The following is a 19,876-nucleotide window of genomic DNA, read 5'->3' as shown; positions in this document are numbered from 1 at the left end:
AACGCCTGTCCTATGACAGCGGGGAAGAGGCGGGCCCAGCGATTGCAACAAGTGTTTCGGGGTGCCCGGGAGGCAGATATACCTCTGTGGAAAGTTGGACGACGCTCTTCGGATCTTTGGAGAGGCCGGTCAGCGCGGATCCCGACTTTTACGCAACGAGCGTCTGTGAATGTAAGCAGGCCCGAGCACTATACCTGCAAGTTTCGTTTGTGGATAAATCCCGTCTCTAACAGCCAGCATGGATGATGGATCCAACCGAACTACTGACGCGAGCTGCAAGGACATTCCTCCTCTCGCCATCGAAATCATCCGAAGTGAGTATACTGGCTTTGAAACCACCGATCAGTCCGTTAACGGGCTTCCCAAACGTCTCCAAGTTTTGTCCCAAGGACCCCCCACCTGATGAGATTATAGAGGGATTAGGCTACCCGAATGCCCCCAGATCCGCAGTAGTTATACGTGTGGACTTGCCTACTGAAACCACAACTGGTGGTGACTGATGGATTCCTAGAACTCCCTTGACCCATGGGAACTACGCTACTGGGATGGTGATCTCCTCCGTACAGCATAGTGGTCCTCTTGCTTCTTTCCTGGGCTGTACCGCTGTAGTGATGGCAGAAGGATCTTCCTTCACATTTCCAGAAACAGACGAGCGACATTAATCTCAATATGCTCTCTGTCCAACCACTGGCTTCTTCTCGGGGACTCTGCAGTGTTGAAACAAATTAAGATTAGCCGATGCAGATTTACAACCAAACCAATGTTAGGCTACTTGTTCAGACAGAATACAGTCCTGCGTTGCTGGTTACAGCTTTTGTTTTTTTTTAAACAAATGATTGCGCTAATACATTAATCCACTTCACTTGGTGTTATTATACATTCGCGTTTGGGCTTGTGACTCTTGTCGGATTATAATTTTTTCACGTTGCTTTTCACTTCTCATAACACTCCCCGGAGCTTTTGCAGTTGACATCCGCAGCAACAGCAGAGAGAAAATCCACTTAAATGGAGCTAAGAAATATGTTTATGACTGAACTCCTAGTAGGCCTAAATCATCTTAATAAATGTTTGTATGAAAGCACAGTGAGATGTACAGTAATGAATGTTTTTTTTTTTTTTGCTGGTGGTGATCCGTTGCATTATATGTTTTTTATTATTGTACTTTAAGATTTTTTTTTTTAAATGTGCTCTTTAAACAAACAAAAAAAATAGGCTAACATTTTCTACTTTATGATCAAGACAAAATGAAGGTTAAATATTTCCCAGTTTTATGTTGGTTCTACTGCAACATCACTGATGGATGTGTAATCAACAAAGCACCTACATTTTTAATTTATGTTTTAAGACAACTTTCCTCCATTTTAAACACAGCCCACTGAAATAATAGGCGGTTTAGGAAGATTTACTGCTGATTTGTTCACCAGAGAGCTTTGAAGAAGTACCATCTGGATCAGTTTTGCCAGTAAAAACATAATTTTCAGTCTCCACTTTACTACATAAAGCCGAATATGTTCTGCACGTGTGGCAGCATAAGATTTCCGATGGCTACAAGCTGAACAAAGAGAACACAGAGGAACTCAAGTAGATAAAAAGTTTAATGAAACATTGTTTAGGGTGAATGTGGAAACCATTCGCAAAAATCCACTGTATCAGTTATTAACTGGACTGATTTAAGAAAAGGAACTGCACAAGCACAAAAAGGAGTAACGAGGCCATCTACAGATACAAATCATCAGAGTTGAGACCAGAGAAGAAATGATGCAGATTTCCGGAATATCCTACTCAGCCTTAGTCAGCCTTTCCTCCCACTATTTGTTTCATTTCGTACAGCTTTGTCATCACCTTTCTCCCTTTGTCAAACTTCTGCGTTCCTCAAAAGTTATTACTAGAAATGACACCCACGGCCACTACTTTCTTTCACTGTGCACTCCAAAAGGCAGTGTTTGAAAAAACATCTAATGCTGTCTCATGTGGTACAGCCAATCATCGTTTCCATCTGTGACTTTCAGTTCTGTTTGTTTTCAGGGCTGTAAATAATCTTGTAGTCTGATCATGCAGACCTCTTGCATATCAGATAACATGATGACAACACTCCAAATTATAAAGAGAATCTATTCAGAGAATCTGTGTTTTGTTTTTTTGTCAACATGCACATGTATGGCAACAGTCTGCAATTGATTTCCTGTGTTGCTGTTTTCACTTTAATTTCTTCCTCAAAGAAACACAATTAGAGGGGTCCACAGAACCTACACTCAGGCCTGGGTTGGTCATTACTTTAATGCGTTAGTATTTTCTTAACCGTCAAAATATGTCACCCCAATTTCTTTTTTGTGGCCAAACAAGGACATTTGCTTAGCCTCTGGTTATCATTAGTTTAAACGATGTAACTTATTTTTTGAAGACTGTATCAAGCCCCTTTTCCACTTTAACTTAATCTTGCATAACTTGCCCTCTAGAATGCCGTTTTGCCCCATGATACATGCTTGCAAGTCTGGTAGTTTTGTCTTGTGACCTTTTGCTTAACCGCAAGGCTCTAGGGGTAGAAAGGCTGGCCACTTTGGTTCAGACTGAAATATATCAACATCATGACCATAAAATATTTAATCGCATTGACTTTACCTCTAGCACTTTAAATATGTGGTGAACCATTATTGTCATTGTGGGCATGTTAGCCGTGAGCTGTAGATCTTGTTAGGACATGTTTCACTCTTTGCTTCAAGGTCCCTTGTTATTTTGTGGCAGAACTATATTCAGCCCGCCCGAGTAAACACTCCAAGGCCTTGATGCACGCTCCAATAACATAAATACCCTTTACCTTCATAAAAGCACAATCAAGATCATATCAAGTTCTGGAGAACGACCCGTGGGTCTGGAGTTGCAGCTCGAATTTGAAGATAGACTAATTTGCTGTAATTTCCCTTCTCTCCCTCCAGAGTTGGACATCTTTGGCATCATCCTGTACTCCGTGCTCACCTTCATGGCAACAGTGTCCATGCTCGTCTTCATAGAGGAGTGTATCTACATCTATAGGAAAGTGCCCGCCAATAAGAAGAGTGTAATCATCTGGGTGAATGGGGCGGCACCGGTAAGACTGTGGATAGTATGCAGAGAAGACACAGACGGCATGGATATTTTTCACCCATTCCAAGGCACAGATGGTGATCAGATATACTGTATCTTCACATGGTGTTTCCCTCTTTCCCCTCTCCTTTTTCAGGTTATTGGTGCCATGTCGTGTCTGGGGATGTGGATTCCTAGAGCCACCATGTTTACTGATATGACCTCTGCCTGGTGAGTCTTTTACTCGCCTTCCGTCTCTGGCTGTGCTGTGTGTTGTTTTTTTTTTTGTTTTTTTTTTTGTTTTTTGTTTACCCAAAGAGCTCCGCAGTAACAAATCAGAGGGGAAACTTGATATAGCCGTATAGAAAACACTGATACTATTGTGTAATCTGTGTCTGACTCTCTAAAGTCTCCATGTGCTTCCTCTCTTCAAACTCCTCTCATTCTTTCTTCCCTCATTCCTTGTTTCCAATTAGCCATCACTCCTCTTATCTCCCTGCAGCTACTTTGCCATTGTGGTGTTCAAGTTCCTGATCCTGATGCTGGAGGAGGTGGGTGGTGACAAGGCTTTCCTGAGGCGAGCAGAGAGACATAAACTCAAGATCAGCACGGGGCCGTGCTGCTGCTGCTGCCTTTGCCTGCCACACGTTAACATCACAAGGTGAACAATCAATAAAAAGTCCTTACAATGCCTCCCCAGTGTGAACAGCTTCAGAGGAACACTCAGCAGAAGTATGAGGGAGTGTGGCTTACGACAAGAAGCGTATCTTTAGTTTGATAACAGCAGCCAATATCTGCTTGTGGATATCTGCTCCCATTATCCATGGCAGGAGAGAGTTTTTTTAATCTCACTGTTAAGGTTCAAGAGTTTTGGTATCAGCTGCAGGGGCAGTACTGTAAATATTTAAATAGAAATGTGAAGTTTATCTTTCTTTGCTCCTGTACATAGTTGACCTCTAATTTCACCTCATGTTTTCTGTTTTGAAATCAATTGAATGAAAGTCAAGCAGCATGAAAGAAGTGACTTAAATGATTCCCACATCTCAGCTATACTTAGCAAGTGTTTGTTAAACATTTTGGAAAATGCGCTTATTCGCTTTATCTTGCGAGAGTTCGATGAGGAGATCAACACCACTCTCACGTCTGTAACATGTTCTATTTCATCTCTGTCCAAAAACCTTCTTTATGCTATACTAAGATAACCAACACGTGGCTCCAGCTGCATATTTACTACACAGACATGAGAGCAGCCTTCTCACTGAACTCTCAGAAACAAAGCGTAAAAGCTGTTCACTCCCACAGTGTGTTGGTGCCCCAATACATGTTGTTTTGCGCTAGTCCAAATGGAGGTGGCGAGCGCAAAGTTAGCACAACCCAAACAGCCACAATAGCCAGGCTTATGGGAAATACACCTGGTTAAAATAATGTGGAATTTTCCTTAGTAGTCCCTGCATTACCAAGGTGGTTATAGATACATCCTGCAATGCTAATGAGCACAGATCCTGTGCAGCTTCTCAGATGGTTACAATCACATGTTGTTTGAGGGGTCAGCCTAGTGCACGGAGGTCTTTGATGTTGGTTTTCTTTTTGCCTGTTTGAAGATTGCCTAACCTCAGAGATCCTCTGTACATATAGTATTGGATAGCACGCTTTTCTCTGAACGTGGGTTGAACACACTCCTGGCCATTCAACTCTTCCTGGGCGGGGAAGCGTGCATCGTACCACTGTAGACTGGCAATCACATCATGCCCCTATCTGGCTAAGTACAGAGTGGCTGCACTTTCACTATGTGTCACAGTTGATTGATGGATCCATCCAGTTTAAAATAAGTCTGAGTCGTACGCTGTTTTTCTTTCCATGCTTGATTTGTTGTGTCCGCCTGTAAGGCAAGGCAAGGCAAGTTTATTTGTATAGCATATTTTAACAACAAGGTAATTCAAAGTGCTTTACATAACACATAAAAGCAACAGGGAAATATAAAAAAAAGTTAAATAGAAAATAAAAACAGGCAGGTCTCTCACCTTTGCTTATTTTACTCCTTTGATTCCCCGTCTCCCACTCTATCCTTTTTTTTAACACTTAAGGACTCTAACCCTTATTCCTTAGATACAGTCCTCACTGTAAATCCAGATTGTCCACAGTACAAACTCTGGTAAAAGCGGTTCACAGCGGGACCCTGTCAACAAGTTGCTTAGGGACTCTAACCCTAAGGGGACTCTAACCCTTCTTTAGATACAGTTGTCGCTGTAAATCCAGATTGTCCACGCTACAAACTCTGGTAAAAGTGGTTGACAGTGGGCTGTGTCAACAAGTTAACAGCTGAGAAAACATGGAATCCAATCCTTGTAATTTTACTCGGCCCTGTTAACTGAAGATCTGCTGTGTGAGATGGTACAATCAAAAGAGCACTCTAAGCTTTTTATAAGAAAAAGAAAACGGGACAGTAAAAGTTACAGTGCAGTGTAAGTTATCAATCTACTTGTTAAATGCAGTGGTAAAAAGAAAAGTCTTCATTCAGTCTTGCTTTAAAAGAACTGAGAGTAGCAGGTTCAGTCCTGTTTAGGCTGTGCACGTTTCTCACCAGAATGATCTGCATGTGGGTGAAAACATTTCAGATGTGTTCATTTCTGACGCCATGCACCACTTACCATAAGTTCAATCAGTGCAAATCCTTTGCCCACAACGACGATGACAAGACATGCTTTTTTATTTTTTTCTATTATGCAATGCCCAGTTTCCCGTCAACAAATTAGTCTCCGGATCACCTGTGCTGTCTTGAGAAACAGTTCTGTTTATAAGAAATCAGAGAGGTATAAGCGCATCAGGGGGGCTATTACTGGCGCTCATAAAATACATACCCAAAGTCACTTATTGTTCAAAACATCCTGTGTTAATTATCCTGTACAGATTAAGGGCAACAGGGAATTCCACAGTAGACTTTGAATTGTTTTCCCAGTGCGTTTAGAGACTAAAACCGTTCTGCCATCAGCGGCTACTCTAAAATAATTTCCCCTTTTCCATTTTCAGGCGCTCCCTCTTCCTGCTCAAACTTGGCTCCTTCCAGTTTGCTCTCCTGAAGATTGTCTTCACCATCCTCTCCATTGTCCTCTATACCAACGGGAACTATGTCCTGGGTGATGTGAGTTGGAACTTCTGGACGGCATGCCATTAATACCCAGTTCTTCTTTCTCTCTTTATGTAATCTATTATCACAAAGTCCTAAATTGATGATCGATCCATTAAGTGTTTACTAATCACATAAACTCATAGTGAGAAACAGGAATTTATGATGCATCTTGGATTAATTCATGGATTATATATAATATGACTCATTAGTTATGCATGATTTATTATTATGCATTACCCATTTTGCCAAAGAAATTATAGTTTGACAAAATAATTGAAAAGTACTTATAGTGTAAAGACAATAATAGAGGAAGAAAGTAAAACATAGGCTACTTCATCCATTTTATAGATACTTTATAGCTTTATAGACCAATGACATAATAGTGTTGTTGAGAAAAATGAGGAGGGATGAAAGTGACAATTTTTATATCGTGTATTTTCAGCAGTTTCTCATGAGCCCCTGTTGTTCTTTTCACTCTCTCTCACTTTTTCTTGTTGCCTTCGCTATCTTCATGGTGTGTGTGTGTGTCTGTGTGTCTGTGTGTGTGTGTGTGTGTGTGTGTGTGTGTGTGTCCATGCGTTTGTGTGTCCATGTTTTAGATGAGCATTAGCGGAGCTGTTATGTGGATCAACCCATTTGTGGGCATCTTGACAATCATAGCCCTGTGGCCTGTTGCGATCCTGTTCGTGCACCTGAGGACTGCCCTACGGACACTCAAGATCATCCCCAAGTACGCCATGTACCAGGTAAGGCACAAGAGACGCTTTAGCACACATGTGCTGGACACTTCAATGCACACAAACAGCTGTGTACACACCTAATGACGGGCAGTAACTAGCACAGCTCAGCTATATATAGCTGGCACAGTAGACACGGGAGTTTCCAGCATTGTGTTTGTCAGGTTAAACAGTGTATATTTATGTGTTGTTTTTTGTAGCTGGTGCTGATACTGAGTCAGCTGCAAACAGCTATCATCAACATATTGGCTGTTACGGGAACCATCGCCTGCACTCCGCCCTTCTCTGCCCCAGCAAGAGGATACAGTGAGTCAATCCATCCCTCTATCCATTCACCAGGAATGACTCCTTTGTTTTAATCTTAACTTTTTCTTTCACACCCTCCACTCTCTGTACCCCCCCCCCCCCGTCTCCACAGTGATGAGTCAGCAGCTTTTAATTCTGGAGATGTTCATCATCACGCTGGTTACACGTCTGCTGTATCGTCGCCAGTATGACCCTTTACCTGAAGAAGACATCAATGACAACGAAAATACCAAGATGGTTCCAGTGCACGGGTCTGCGTGAGAACTTATCTTGTAGGTGTTCATTACGGGTCACAGATTAGCAAACTCTCCAAAACTGTTTGTGACTGATAGGGCCGCCAACCACACACCTTATCCGAAAGGGATCCAGCACTAATAACATAAGAGTCCTGGAACAAACTATGTGATTTGGTAAGAAGTATAGGGAAAACAGAAAAAAGGGTTGTTGATACTTGAGTTTATTGTTCAGTTTATTTCCAGAGGAATTTCCTTCAACTGCTCAGTTTAAACCCAAGTAAACATTGTTAGGGTTATTGGTGTGATTAATTTATTGTAGACTAATTTTACACTTACACATCTTCTGCCTATAGCTAGCTGCTGTGCACTGACTAAAAGGCTCTCCAAGTATTAAGTACCAAATGAAATACCAAATTATTTCCCTACGAATTTACACTCATACATATGAGTCATACATATGAGGTCCATTCTAAGAAATTACATAATGGGATCCCAAATGTAAAGTGGCACCACTTATTTTTTTACACTGTGTTTTTATGAGACATTATCGCATACATGATGATAAACTGTGTTCCTGTGTTTCTTGTCTTTCGTTTGCATTATGTGTCATAATTATCTGGTCTGGGTCCAGACCTTTGAATCCGCCCACAAATGGAAGCAAATAATTACCATCTACAATGGAAGTATTTTAAAGATGTTCAGATGAAATTTCTAACTCTGTATGATGACTCTCTGCTGTGTCATTTTTACAGTATGTTCAGTTTATCCTATTCAGTTGCCCTGTCACACAGTAGAGTTGAATGTTGTACCGCTAGGTGGCAGTAGAAACCAAGGTCTGGTAGATTCACAGCTTCTGTGTGGGATTGGCCTTATTATTATCACCTATGCTACCTGCTGTTATTAATGTATCGGGCAGTTGACATAACAGTAGTCTACCTGCAGTCAGTGTACAGTGTGCACATTAAGCTCCTAAATGTATTCAGTATAGGGTTCATGTTCAGAGCAGAACCTTCTTGTCCAATGGGGCCTTTTGTAGCGCATAAGTACACTAGATATTTTTAAAATGTAGGCCCATATCTTTTTTTTTTTTTAATAGTCTATGATGTATACCAGACGTTTTAAGAGAGTATAACCAGTGACTGTGTATGAATGTGTGTGTGTGACAGTAAGTGGCCGCAGATAAAGCATGTTGACTGACACCTCTCCGTCCAATAGGGTTGTTGTTGTTTCTCACTTCCTAGTTTTAAGCCAATCACCACAGCGTGTATAAAAAAGCCTGCACCAAGTGCGGTTGAGTTGGGCCTTTCGAAAGTACGTGCTGCCGCACAGCATCAAAGCGGTCCAAATAGGCCGGAAGTCTGGAGATTCAACCTTCAAAATAAAATGTTTTTCACACATGTTTTGCGGCTGGACCTTTTATACAGTCTATGGGGCTCTACAGAAACTTTTAAGATGTCTGTAGTTTAAACTTACTGATTGGACACCAGTCAGTGTTTTAAGAGCAATCCTTCTACCCTTCATACTTAATATTGTCTTTTAAAATAGGCATCATTCCATGTTGCTTAGGCTAGCCTTTCATAATGGCTTTAACAATGTTGAATAATTTATTAACGCTTGATAGAACAGGATGTGAAAAGTCTCTGGCTGTGGAGACAAGTCCCTGTTTTTATTAAAAGGCTATGAGTTTCCTACTTTTAATAAGCCATCAAGTCTGCAGTAGCACATGTGAGGAGGCAAAGTCATTTAGAAAATGTCAGGAGTGAAGCTTTTAAACGAGTATGGCTGCATTTATAAATATGAACACATTAATATAATGGTTTTTCACTTTAACAATTAGCAAAAAATATTAATTTGTCATTAACAAAGGGTTCTTATAATAACCTATAAAGTCTGCAGGTCTACATCTGTCATATGTAAAATCCCTGAATGTAATGAAAAACAAGAAACCGCAAAATGTTTTTACTGTTCCTATTTACTTATGTAATGTTTAGACATCTTTTTTTTAATATTAGCATGTTAATACGTTGTCAAATTGTATCACCTATGCCACGATTGTAAATTAAAGTTTGGAGAAAGAAATGCATGAAAAAAGGAAAAAAGACAGGATAGAGCAAGAGACAAGAAAAAACATTAAATTAGCTCTACATGTAGATTATAATTGATTAATTAAGAAACAATGAAAAATTATTTGTTCACATTAATAAATTCTAAACCATTTATAAAGGATGTCTTATCAGCACCAAATGCTTTATTTACTGCTTTCAATTAGTTACCACAATGCCTTGCAAAACAGCTACCTGCTACTTTATTTTGAAAAACGTAACCGGACGTCGGCGTTTGATACCGACGCCGTTGAGCCGCTCTGCCTCTCCAGCAATGTAGCTCCGAGAAGCCCTCCTGCCAGCGCATTGTTGATACCATATCATGTAACCTTATGGACATTTATTCATCTCTTCGCTTGGTGTCCACCGGAGGCCCGCGGGCTGGGACACATGTGGACTGTCCGTGTCGCTGTCAACGTTGTTATCACCTGGGATGAAATGGTCGCGTTTCTAGCACTGAATCTCATTTTCACGTCCAGGTCCAGGCTCCGTCATTAAACTTTCAAAATGAGGATCTTCATGTCTGTGCTGAAGAACGCCAACCCCAAAATCGAGTACTACTCCCGGTTTTCGCCGTCCCCGCTCTCCATCAAGCAGTTTTTGGATTTCGGTGAGTAACGTAAATGCCCGGACTGACATCTTCAAGGAGTGACTTGCTGATTAGGAAGAGAGCAAGAGGGCCTTTTGTCTGTTCATTCACTGTTTCTGCGGATTTAAAGTGTCGCAGGCGAGCTCTGGCTTGTTGTTATTAATAGCAGAAGTCTTCTCCAAGTTGCCATGAAACATTATACCTTGTTACGATCAGATGAATCATTTGAATCTAGATTTGGTGTTTACTTTTAATAACCCACTCATAACAGCATGTTACTCAAGTTGATCGCTCTGCTTGACAGCTTTCTGTTGCAGGTTTGTTGATTATGTGAAGATGTGACAGACTGCTAAACCCTTTAATGGTCTCCTTTATTTCCTTTGTGCACTTACAACAAAACAATCTTTAAAAAATCTGTCTTAACTAAAAATTTTATTTTTTACTTAACTGAATGCAGTTTTAATATAAGCCTCTACAAAATGCCTGAGAGAAATGTCCAGCACCACATCCACACCTTTTTGTCTTCATTAAAGTGAAATAATGAGCATGAAATGATCAAGTCAAACACAAATAACTTAATATAATCTGATCAAAGTCATCTGTGTTTTGGTGAAACAGCTCAACAGTTGTTTAGGTATTGTGTAGTGGTTGCTCCCTTGTTGGAAACAGAAAGTAAACACTCCACATATCAGAGGGATTTATCTGCAGCTTCACTCAACTGAAGCACAACCAACCTTTTAACAATATTTCATAACTCAAAATGTGCTCAACCACAAGGCTGAGAAGAACATTAAAGGGTTAATACAGGCAGGTATATCTTCACTGGGACTGGGACAGCAGCATGTAGCAGTGGAGGGTGAACACCCAGCTCATGCTTTTGTCACAGTTTTTAAATTGCTCAACAAACTTTACTCAGTGCTCACGTTTTAAGTTTGTTTCAATCAATAGGAGCAGATTTCAGAGCAGGAACTGTTGTAGTTTATCATCAGACAAATGAAAGTTACATGAAGGGGCCTTTTGCGTGTGCGGGGCTTGCAACTTGAAAACGCAAGATGACAGTGTTGGTGGCCGCACGCAGGGCTTTTCTTTAATCCCACGCTGATTACACACAGTCATCTCGGTTACATAATTGTGGATTGGTTAGTACAGGAAGCGTGCGGCGCCTGTTTGAGTTAAGAAACACAGCCAGGGTCTTGTCAGCAGTAGTTGTTTGTGTCAGAAGAGCAGCTAATGGTATTGGTGTTCTTTCAAAGGTGCAGCACTGTTTGTGTGTCATTCCCATGCTGAGTCAGCTTTTGGTGGTTTCACTACTCCATTTCAAAATTAATGACCCCCCCCCCCCCTTATATTGCTGAATCAGTGGAAGCATTGATGGGACATTTCCTTTCATTCTGCTGCAAACCCTTCTTTGAGTTGCTGAGCGGCATATTCCCCCTAACAGATTTTGACTGTGTTTAGCGGTTTATATATAATAGGGTTCATATGCTTCCAAGTGGGTCCTCGCATGCACACACCTAGGCCTGGCTGTTTTGCACATTGTGTTAAATTACATTTTAGTCGAGTTAAGGGTGTAGAAATGCCAAGCTGATCTCCACTTAGTAATTTTTGAGAAAGACATTGAACATTTCGCCGCAGGAATTTGTTTTTTCCTGTTTAGATCTAAAACATAAATCCCCCCTAACCTTTCCATGACTCCTGCTGGCTAACAAGATTTATGATTTCCTTATAGGGTTCAAGCTAATACTGGCAGACAGTAAGCACAGTTCCAGCCAGGTAGCAAAGTTTAAGGTATCATATTAAAGGTTGAACATTGGAACTGACTGCAGCTCCTGACCAGCAGCCTGTTGCACCAGCTCTGTGTAAGTTCAAACGTAGCTTAGTTATATCGTAAATTAGTTGTGATTTGTGCATTATAAAAAAAGCGGTTGCACCAGGGAGATGAGGTGCAGCATAACTCTAAGTAACAACTAAATAATCACACATGCCCTGGGTAGGGGCTGATTTAGTTGCAAACTAACTAGTTAAGCCTCTTGTGTTGACATTACACCTTGATTTAGGAGAGAACTTACACACAGCTGGCTGTGGCTGATCTACCACGTACAGAATATTTTTTCTTTAATTAACCAAACTTTGTCACTGGGTGAACCTTTGTCAGGAATGTTTTAAGCTTGATAACACTTCCATGTTGGCTTTATTGCATCAGTTTTGGAAGGGTTTGTCATGCCTAAGAGATCCGGCGGTTTTCTTTCTCCCTGAAAGTGTTGCCTTGTGATACGTAAGTTTTCACATGACAACAACAATACAATCCTGAGTAAATCCTGAATCTCTTGGCAGAAAAAGTTGCCATGAGTGAAAACTATAGTGGTTTGACAAATACTTCATCATTTTCCCTTTCAGGCAGGGACAATGCTTGTGAGAAAACATCCTATATGTTCCTGCGTAAGGAGCTGCCGGTGCGCCTGGCCAACACCATGAGGGAGGTCAATCTCCTACCTGATAACCTGCTCAGCCAACCCTCCGTCAGACTGGTGCAGAAATGGTGAGACATTTCTTGAGAAAGACGCTTTAATATGGCGGCTTGGCGATAAGGATTACAATAGTCGTATTGTTAAGAAGCATGTGTGAAATCTGCCTTTTGACCTCTGTGTGCTTTATAAGGTATATGCAGAGCTTTGTGGAGCTGCTTGATTATGAGAACAGAAAGCCAGAGGACCGTCACGTACTGAATGAGTGAGTAAATGTTGCCTTAATTAATGATTCATAAATGCAAGTACAGTATATGCAAAGTAATAGCTTTGCCAGGCACCCTGACAGCTGCTGTATACAGGCTTTCTGCCCCTCTTCCACTGCACACATACATCACTGCTGACCTTACAGGTGACTGTGTGTATTTATACTATAACAACGCCTGCATGATAAACGGCCACACATGACTGATAAACACAAACACGAATTTGGATAAAGCTGTGTGTTCAGAGAATGCAAGAACTGTTCAGCTCAGTGGAAGTGAAATAACGTTGATACAAACTCTTACTTTTTTAACCTTCAAAAAAGCGGTTTAAATAATTTTTGATGTGTGTCCATGAGATTTTCTAAGCAACAACCTCACTGATGATCTCAAAATGATTTGTTTTCTTCCGTGCTCCCATTTTTAGTTTCCTGGAGCTCTTGATTGAGATCCGTAACCGTCACAACGACGTGGTTCCCACCATGGCCCAGGGAGTCATAGAGTACAAGGAGAAGTTTGGCTTTGACCCCTTTATCAGCAGCAACATCCAGTATTTCCTCGACCGCTTCTACACCAACCGCATCTCTTTCCGGATGCTTATCAACCAGCACAGTGAGTCTCCAAAGCCGAATTCTGTTTTATTTGGATCACGAGTAAACCATCTGTCCTGTCTGTGCAGCTAACTTTCACTTCTGTTTCTTATTGTACAGCTCTCCTGTTTGGTAACGACATCAACCCGGCCCATCCAAAACACATAGGCAGCATTGATCCCACCTGCAGTGTGGCTGAAGTCGTCAGTGGTGAGTTAAAGAAGGTCATATATGAATATCATCAGTTAATACGGTCGTTACAGTTTACATCCATATAACTGTTTATAGAGCGCTATAAAAGAGGTGTTTGCTTCTGATCCCCAAACTTGAGACCTCTATTACTATCTTTCCAATCCAGTGACACTCTCACACTCTTTGTCCTTGCAACTTGTTTATTGTAGAATGAAATCGTGTGTGTGTGTGTGTGTGTGTGTGTGTGTGTGTGTGTGTGTGTGTGTGTGTGTGTGTGTGTGTGTGTGTGTGTGTGTGTGTGTGTGTGTGTGTGTGTGTGTGTGGTAACTGTAAAGACAATAAACAAATTATGAAAACATATGAAATTTTAGACATCTAACATAGTAATGAATAAAAGCAATATAATATGAGATAAACAAGTACGAATAATGACATATGAGGATGAAATGAACAAAGATGTATAACTTCTGAGGAGAAAGCATAACCTAAATAAGGGAGCTTCAATATTTTACACACTTGGACTGAAAAGGCTCTGTTGCATAGGCTTACTAATGACGCACAGACTAGGTAATTTTATGACGATCCCTTACTGACCTGTCAGCGCTCACAGAACTAATTAACAGGAGGGAAACGTCCGAGGCACTTAATTGCTGAAATGTCATTGGTCCAGGGTGACATGAGGGCCGCATGCACAGCGCCACAGCCTGCGCATGCATGTTAGGTGGTGTAGTCTATGGGCCGAGTGTGTGACCTTCTGAACAAGCACTGTACTGTATTATCTATATGTGGGAATATTTTGTTATCTATGGGATGTTTTTTTTTGTACTATGTTGCAAATATTTGCATAATTCTTACAGTGAACGGAGTTAAAACACACCAGCAACTCTCAGCAGTGACACAAATCAAACAGAACCCCAAGTTCATCTGCGCTAAACGGCCTGTTTACAAAATGATAGTTCTTAAAGAATTCCGGCAGCGTGGATCCGAAGCTGCACTCTTGGTGACCAAGCGAGGAATCCGGATACAAAAAATGCGCATTTTTTGCTTCTTCTGCCCTGACTCGCGTTGTTTTCCCCCTCCTATCAGATGCCTATGACACGGCCAAAATGCTGTGTGAGAAGTACTACTTGGCTTCTCCTGAGCTCAAGATTGAAGAGTTCAACAGTAAGACATTGTTTTGCTTTTGCACAATAATCCTTCCATGCATGCATTTCTCCCTCTGATCTGTCACACAACTGTAGTGAAACAGTGTAGTCTGCTAACAAGTGTATTTAGAGCTTGTGGGTGCAGATTTGGAGCCCACATTTAGTCCTTTAAGGATTACAATGTTCAGTATGTCATTAACTTCAAAAGAACCAGCTTTGTGTTTGTTTGTCTTCTCACACTCCTTTATTTCTTGTCTTCCAGTGAAGGCCCCTAAAAAGCCCATCCAGGCGGTGTATGTGCCCTCTCATCTGTTCCACATGCTGTTTGAGCTCTTCAAAGTGAGCTGCAAGAACCTAATTACTTTGGCGATCTTTAAATGTAATTAAAGTGTAATGTGGCTATAATTCTGTAAGCCTTGCGCTGAGCTGAAATAATGAACTCTGTGGGTGTTTGTAGAACTCAATGAGAGCCACAGTGGAGCTACATGAGAACAGTACAGAGGAATTACCACCAGTAAAGGCTAAGGTCACTCTAGGTAAAGAGGATCTATCCATAAAGGTAAATAAAACACAAAGTACACACACACACACACACACACACACACACACACACACACACACACACACACACACACAGATCATTAGATAAATATTTGTGTTTTTTCTCTGTCTGTGTGACTGACTCTTTCGCTCCATCTCCCCCAACGATCTGTCCTCAGATCAGTGACAGAGGAGGAGGAGTCCCTTTGAGGAAGATAGACCGTCTGTTTAACTACATGTACTCCACTGCACCTACACCAAGCCTAGAGCCAGGAGCTGTCCCACTGGTACACACACACACACACACACACACACACAAAATCAAATCATTATTGACTTTGGTGACCATTTCAAACATTTTTTTTGGCCCATATAGTTGTTATATACGGCATGACACCTGGGAAATTAAATTCTGACCCTTTCCCTCCCCCATACAGGCTGGTTTTGGCTATGGTTTGCCGATTTCTAGGCTCTATGCCCGATACTTCCAGGGGGATCTGAAACTCTACTCCATGGAGGGCGTGGGCACCGATGCAGTCATCTATCTGAAGGTAAAGTGAGCTCGCCAAATGTGGAGCATGTTTTAATGGTTCTCCTGTCTCCTGAAGACATGATACTCAGCTAAGTTGAGTTTAAAAAGAGTAGTTACATTTTGGGGGATACACATTCACCTTTTTTTTTGCAAGAGTTAGATGAGAAGATTGGTATGTATCAATCTCAAATTTGAAATAATATGCTATAGCCAGAAGACGCTTAGCTCAGCATAAAGGCTGGAAGTAGGGGGTAGCAACTAGCCAACCTTCTTCCAAAATATATTCATGAATATAATGTAGGTCTGGGCAATAAAACAATAATGACAATTATTGCAATATAATTTTCCTCATTAACAATATAACAAATGTTTGATTTAATTAATTTGAATCACAAACTAATTAGCACTTAATTCCTCTATTAACATATTTCATTTCTTCTTTCTCTAATCATAATCGTTGAAAAAAGATTTTATCAGAATGGTTTAGAATGTTCTGCCTCAGTTTTGTGAAGCGATCCACTGTTTGGCATGTTCTGACCAAGAAGGAAAAAAATTTGGCTTCTTCAATTTTCACTCAGGAGCAAAAATCATCCTTTAAACTTGAAAGAAATAATGATTTGACATTTATTGTGATAATTATCAATATCGAATGGTATGAAATGTTTTTATCTTGATAACAGTTTGGCCATATCGCCCAGCCCTAGTGTAATGTCATGAATATTCATGTGGATGTCTAGGGAATCTAAGTTACTACTTAATGTTAGTTACTTCAGACTCTTAAACCTCTGTTCAGAATGTCTGTCTGGAGAAATATCACATAATGAAAACAACTCAATGCTGCTGCATAGACATCAGCATAATTTTCTAAAATCAGTTACTACATCCACACAACCACTTAACATAAAGACTGCAAACAAGGGGGAAGCAGCTAGCCTGGCTCTGTCAAAATGTCTACTAAAAAGCTTACTACTGACTAGCTAGTCATACTTCTTTTGTTTAATCTGCCACTGTTGGCTTTGTGTTTCCCCTTGCTTCCAGTCTTTATGCTACGTTAAGCTAAGCTAATTGTCCTTTGATCAAATGTTATCTTTAGCGCCATCTAAGTTTTGGCAAGAAAACAAATTGTCAAATTTCACAAACATCAAACTATTCCTACAAACATGAATGTTGACGTGAGTTCTTGTTGGCTCATGTGTTTTGCTCCTCCATTTAAAGGCCCTGTCCAGTGAGTCCTTCGAGCGCCTGCCTGTCTTCAACAAGTCAGCGTGGCGGCATTACAAGACTACCCCAGAAGCAGACGACTGGAGCAACCCCAGCAAAGAGCCACGTGATGCCAGCAAGTCCAATTACAAAGCCAACAGATAACTCTGCTTGACCCGCTAGCACGGCCCTCTGCCGGGAGCTGAAATGCCCGCACAGCATGAAACATGAAATGTTACCCTCGGGTAAACGCTTGGTTTAGGATCAGACTTGCTTTTACATTCCAGTGGTTAAAGGTTTGGAGAAGATGAATGACCTTGACTTAAATCTGCACCCAGTGGCAATGACATTCATCAGCGTAGCTTTCATTGCCGTGGCTGTCCGAGTTTAAAATGAACCAAATTCTAGATCCCCACTGTCATTTAGTCAAAAGCTGACTTCATTTTCTCCTCCATCTGGCCATTACGTTCATCTAAATGTCACTGCTCTCTGTGAACTCTGCCCCTGTCTCATGCAGTTTGAGGCTGGCTCGTCTTTGCTGACTAGGCCACCACTCCCTGTGGCTGAATAAGCTGTGCACTGCAGATTGAGTGTCTTTCTCATCATCAGTGAAGGCTTGTATTCCGTTTCTCTCTTTTTCTCAAACACAAGCAGAGTCGGTGGTGGAGGGGTGATGGTGGTGGAGGGGAGAGTTGAGTTTCAGTGTAAATGGGATGAGATAGAGATTTCCTTCCTTTGGGAGACACTTTTAACTGAACGCACAATTAGGCCAGTGTGCTATTGGCATAGTAAAGACTTTTTTTTTGTTGCACTCTATTTAAGCCTGGGAAAATGAAAGAGCGGATTGCCTGTAGATGAAAGAAAATGATAACTCCATTGTAAAAATTGTATTAGTACATCCTATTTTTAAGAAAAGTTAGGATTTTTATTTTATGTCAAAGAGAGAAAGCCTTACTTATTTATAGCGTATTTTATGTTTGAAAAAAAAAATCTGCCTTGAAGGCTCTACTGGAACTCAAAGTTCAGTTATAATGGAAGAATGAAGAAGTTTTTGCTGAGTATCCTGTTTATATTTTACTACTTCAGTCATAAAAGTTAGCTAAACACCCATCCACAGACAGCTGACCGGCATCACTGACCCTTATCAGACATGTCTGCTTGCAAGCCAGCTCTGCCCCGTCATTTAACAACTACTAAAGGACCAAATGAGCGTCTGTATGATGCTTACGAAGTGCGACCATGCCGGCTTTGACTGTCAAGTAGCTTCAACCACACCAACGTGATGTAATGAGAGGAAATGGACGTGCTGCACCTAACGAGGACTATAAAAGTGGGGATACATCATTGAACCCGCTTTCTACCCATCGTCTTGCCACAGTGGATGTACAACATGCTCACAGCTCGGACTTCTTAACCTAACAATGCTTCAACCAGTCAGCCTTGTCTCATTTGTGGTGTTACTAATCCTCAGTCTTCTGAATGGGTTTGAACAAAGCTTGTGTATTTTGAGAACGTGCTTTGGTTTTTATTATCACGAGTGAAAAATGACACGAATTGAAGACACAGTTTAAATGCAGAATATAATTGATACCTGACAGGTTTGTAATTTATTTTATCCAGGAACAGAGTCTAAGAACTGCTTTTTCAGGCTTGTTTGCTTTTACTTTGGAACATGATTACTTCTGATGATCATTTAATGATGCTTTTTCTTTGATTATTTTAAGTGTGTGGACAGTTCACTTCATTTTCTTTATTTAAACAATATGAAATCAAGCAGTGTTTGGAAAATCCTGCAGGGAAAATGTGTTTAAAAGAGCCACTTATTTTGACACACATGGGACTTTGTTAGAGCACTTTACTAACTCTACACATTTATTTTCCTTTGAAATAACTACCATATAATCATTTCAGACCTCTATGAAAAAATTCTTTATAAAAGGAAGATTAATTATGATCAGGTGAGATCCCAGGGCAGCACTTGCACTCTCAAAGCCTTCTATAGCAATGTCACTTTTTGGAACTACTGAAAAAGACCAAACTTTAATCAAACATGAACCAAACCTGGTGCCATTTGCTAGGGACTAGATGATTGGGTACTTCAATCATCTGAAATGACTTTCTTTTCTCATCTCCTTCAGCTCCATCTGATGTGAAAAGAAAGGAGTGTAGATGAAGAATTCAGAAAGGAAGGCTTCCTCGTCCCATTTCAGCCTCACTGTAAAATTTCATCACTGCCGTTGTCTTCGAAACCTGCCAGTCCTGCTGAGTGATGCTCGGTGACACACCTGCTGCAAAGGAAGTGCTGTGTTGTATACATGCGACAACAGTCCTCTTGGTTTGAAAGACCTCAGTTAACTCTTAAGGTGTGGTTTCCCTGCAGATCAGTCTTACTCACATTTGACAAAACTCACACCTTTGTCAAAGTTCCAGTTGTGTGATTTAGAGGCCAGAGGATCTTTAATCTTCAGTAGCTGTCAACCTTTACTGTTAAAGACCGTCTCTGTACCTGTGGTATTTTAGAAAAGATTTGTCTACATAACTATTAATAATGTGTTTGCTGTATTTATTTGCAGCCAGTGTGGAGTGATCGCTCTGTTTTCCATCCCACTGTACCTCCACCTTAAACAGGTGTGTTTGTATGCATGAACTCCTCACTGTGGAGGTGGTCACGTAAATATATGCAATTAATGCAACATCAACATGTACCAAAAAAAAAAAGTGATAGAGCAGTCGAATAATGTGTTCAGCTCACACTGTCAACCCTGACAATAAAGAAGAATTGCTGTTGTGTG

General features: G+C 40.8%; 2 protein-coding genes across 4 annotated transcripts; both read left to right on the top strand.

The window, feature by feature from the left end:
* Positions 1–90: 90 nt before the first annotated feature.
* On the top strand, positions 91–8,863 carry slc51a (solute carrier family 51 subunit alpha). The gene is made up of 8 exons (XM_046066106.1): positions 91–314; positions 2,934–3,085; positions 3,218–3,291; positions 3,563–3,721; positions 6,088–6,199; positions 6,787–6,933; positions 7,125–7,230; positions 7,343–8,863. Exons 1-8 carry the CDS (start codon positions 239–241, stop codon positions 7,489–7,491), a joined length of 975 nt encoding a protein of 324 aa, XP_045922062.1. The 5' UTR covers positions 91–238; the 3' UTR covers positions 7,492–8,863.
* Positions 8,864–9,803: 940 nt separating this feature from the next.
* On the top strand, positions 9,804–19,872 carry pdk3a (pyruvate dehydrogenase kinase, isozyme 3a). 3 transcript variants are annotated; one of them, XR_006827740.1, is made up of 12 exons: positions 9,804–10,178; positions 12,555–12,696; positions 12,816–12,887; positions 13,313–13,497; positions 13,596–13,685; positions 14,754–14,831; positions 15,075–15,151; positions 15,270–15,371; positions 15,532–15,639; positions 15,790–15,903; positions 17,100–17,329; positions 19,223–19,872. XR_006827740.1 is itself a non-coding variant. In XM_046066065.1 (12 exons), the coding sequence occupies exons 1-12, from the start codon at positions 10,076–10,078 to the stop codon at positions 19,255–19,257; spliced, it is 1,227 nt and encodes a 408-aa protein (XP_045922021.1). In that variant the 5' UTR covers positions 9,804–10,075; the 3' UTR covers positions 19,258–19,872. The 3 variants fall into 3 exon arrangements, 1 of the variants encoding a protein (XP_045922021.1); XR_006827739.1 differs by having other exon boundaries at positions 17,100–19,042; XM_046066065.1 differs by having other exon boundaries at positions 17,100–17,220.
* Positions 19,873–19,876: the final 4 nt, after the last annotated feature.

Source organism: Micropterus dolomieu, linkage group LG01, assembly GCF_021292245.1.
Source record: "Micropterus dolomieu isolate WLL.071019.BEF.003 ecotype Adirondacks linkage group LG01, ASM2129224v1, whole genome shotgun sequence".
Classification (NCBI taxonomy): Eukaryota; Metazoa; Chordata; class Actinopteri; order Centrarchiformes; family Centrarchidae; genus Micropterus; species Micropterus dolomieu.
The sequence above is the reverse complement of the archived record's forward strand: the minus strand, read 5'-3'. Positions and strand labels throughout refer to the sequence as shown.

What these genes read in the sequence shown, in the direction of transcription:
- slc51a (XM_046066106.1), top strand. Translation starts at nt 239, where the DNA reads ATGGATGATGGATCCAACCGAACTACTGACGCGAGCTGCAAGGACATT. An exon ending in CGCCATCGAAATCATCCGAA is followed by an intron (nt 315 to 2,933) that starts GTGAGTATACTG and finishes CTCTCCCTCCAG; the next exon opens with AGTTGGACATCTTTGGCATC. An exon ending in ACTGATATGACCTCTGCCTG is followed by an intron (nt 3,292 to 3,562) that starts GTGAGTCTTTTA and finishes ATCTCCCTGCAG; the next exon opens with CTACTTTGCCATTGTGGTGT.
- pdk3a (XM_046066065.1), top strand. Translation starts at nt 10,076, where the DNA reads ATGAGGATCTTCATGTCTGTGCTGAAGAACGCCAACCCCAAAATCGAG. An exon ending in CAAGATTGAAGAGTTCAACA is followed by an intron (nt 14,832 to 15,074) that starts GTAAGACATTGT and finishes CTTGTCTTCCAG; the next exon opens with TGAAGGCCCCTAAAAAGCCC. An exon ending in ATGCAGTCATCTATCTGAAG is followed by an intron (nt 15,904 to 17,099) that starts GTAAAGTGAGCT and finishes CTCCATTTAAAG; the next exon opens with GCCCTGTCCAGTGAGTCCTT.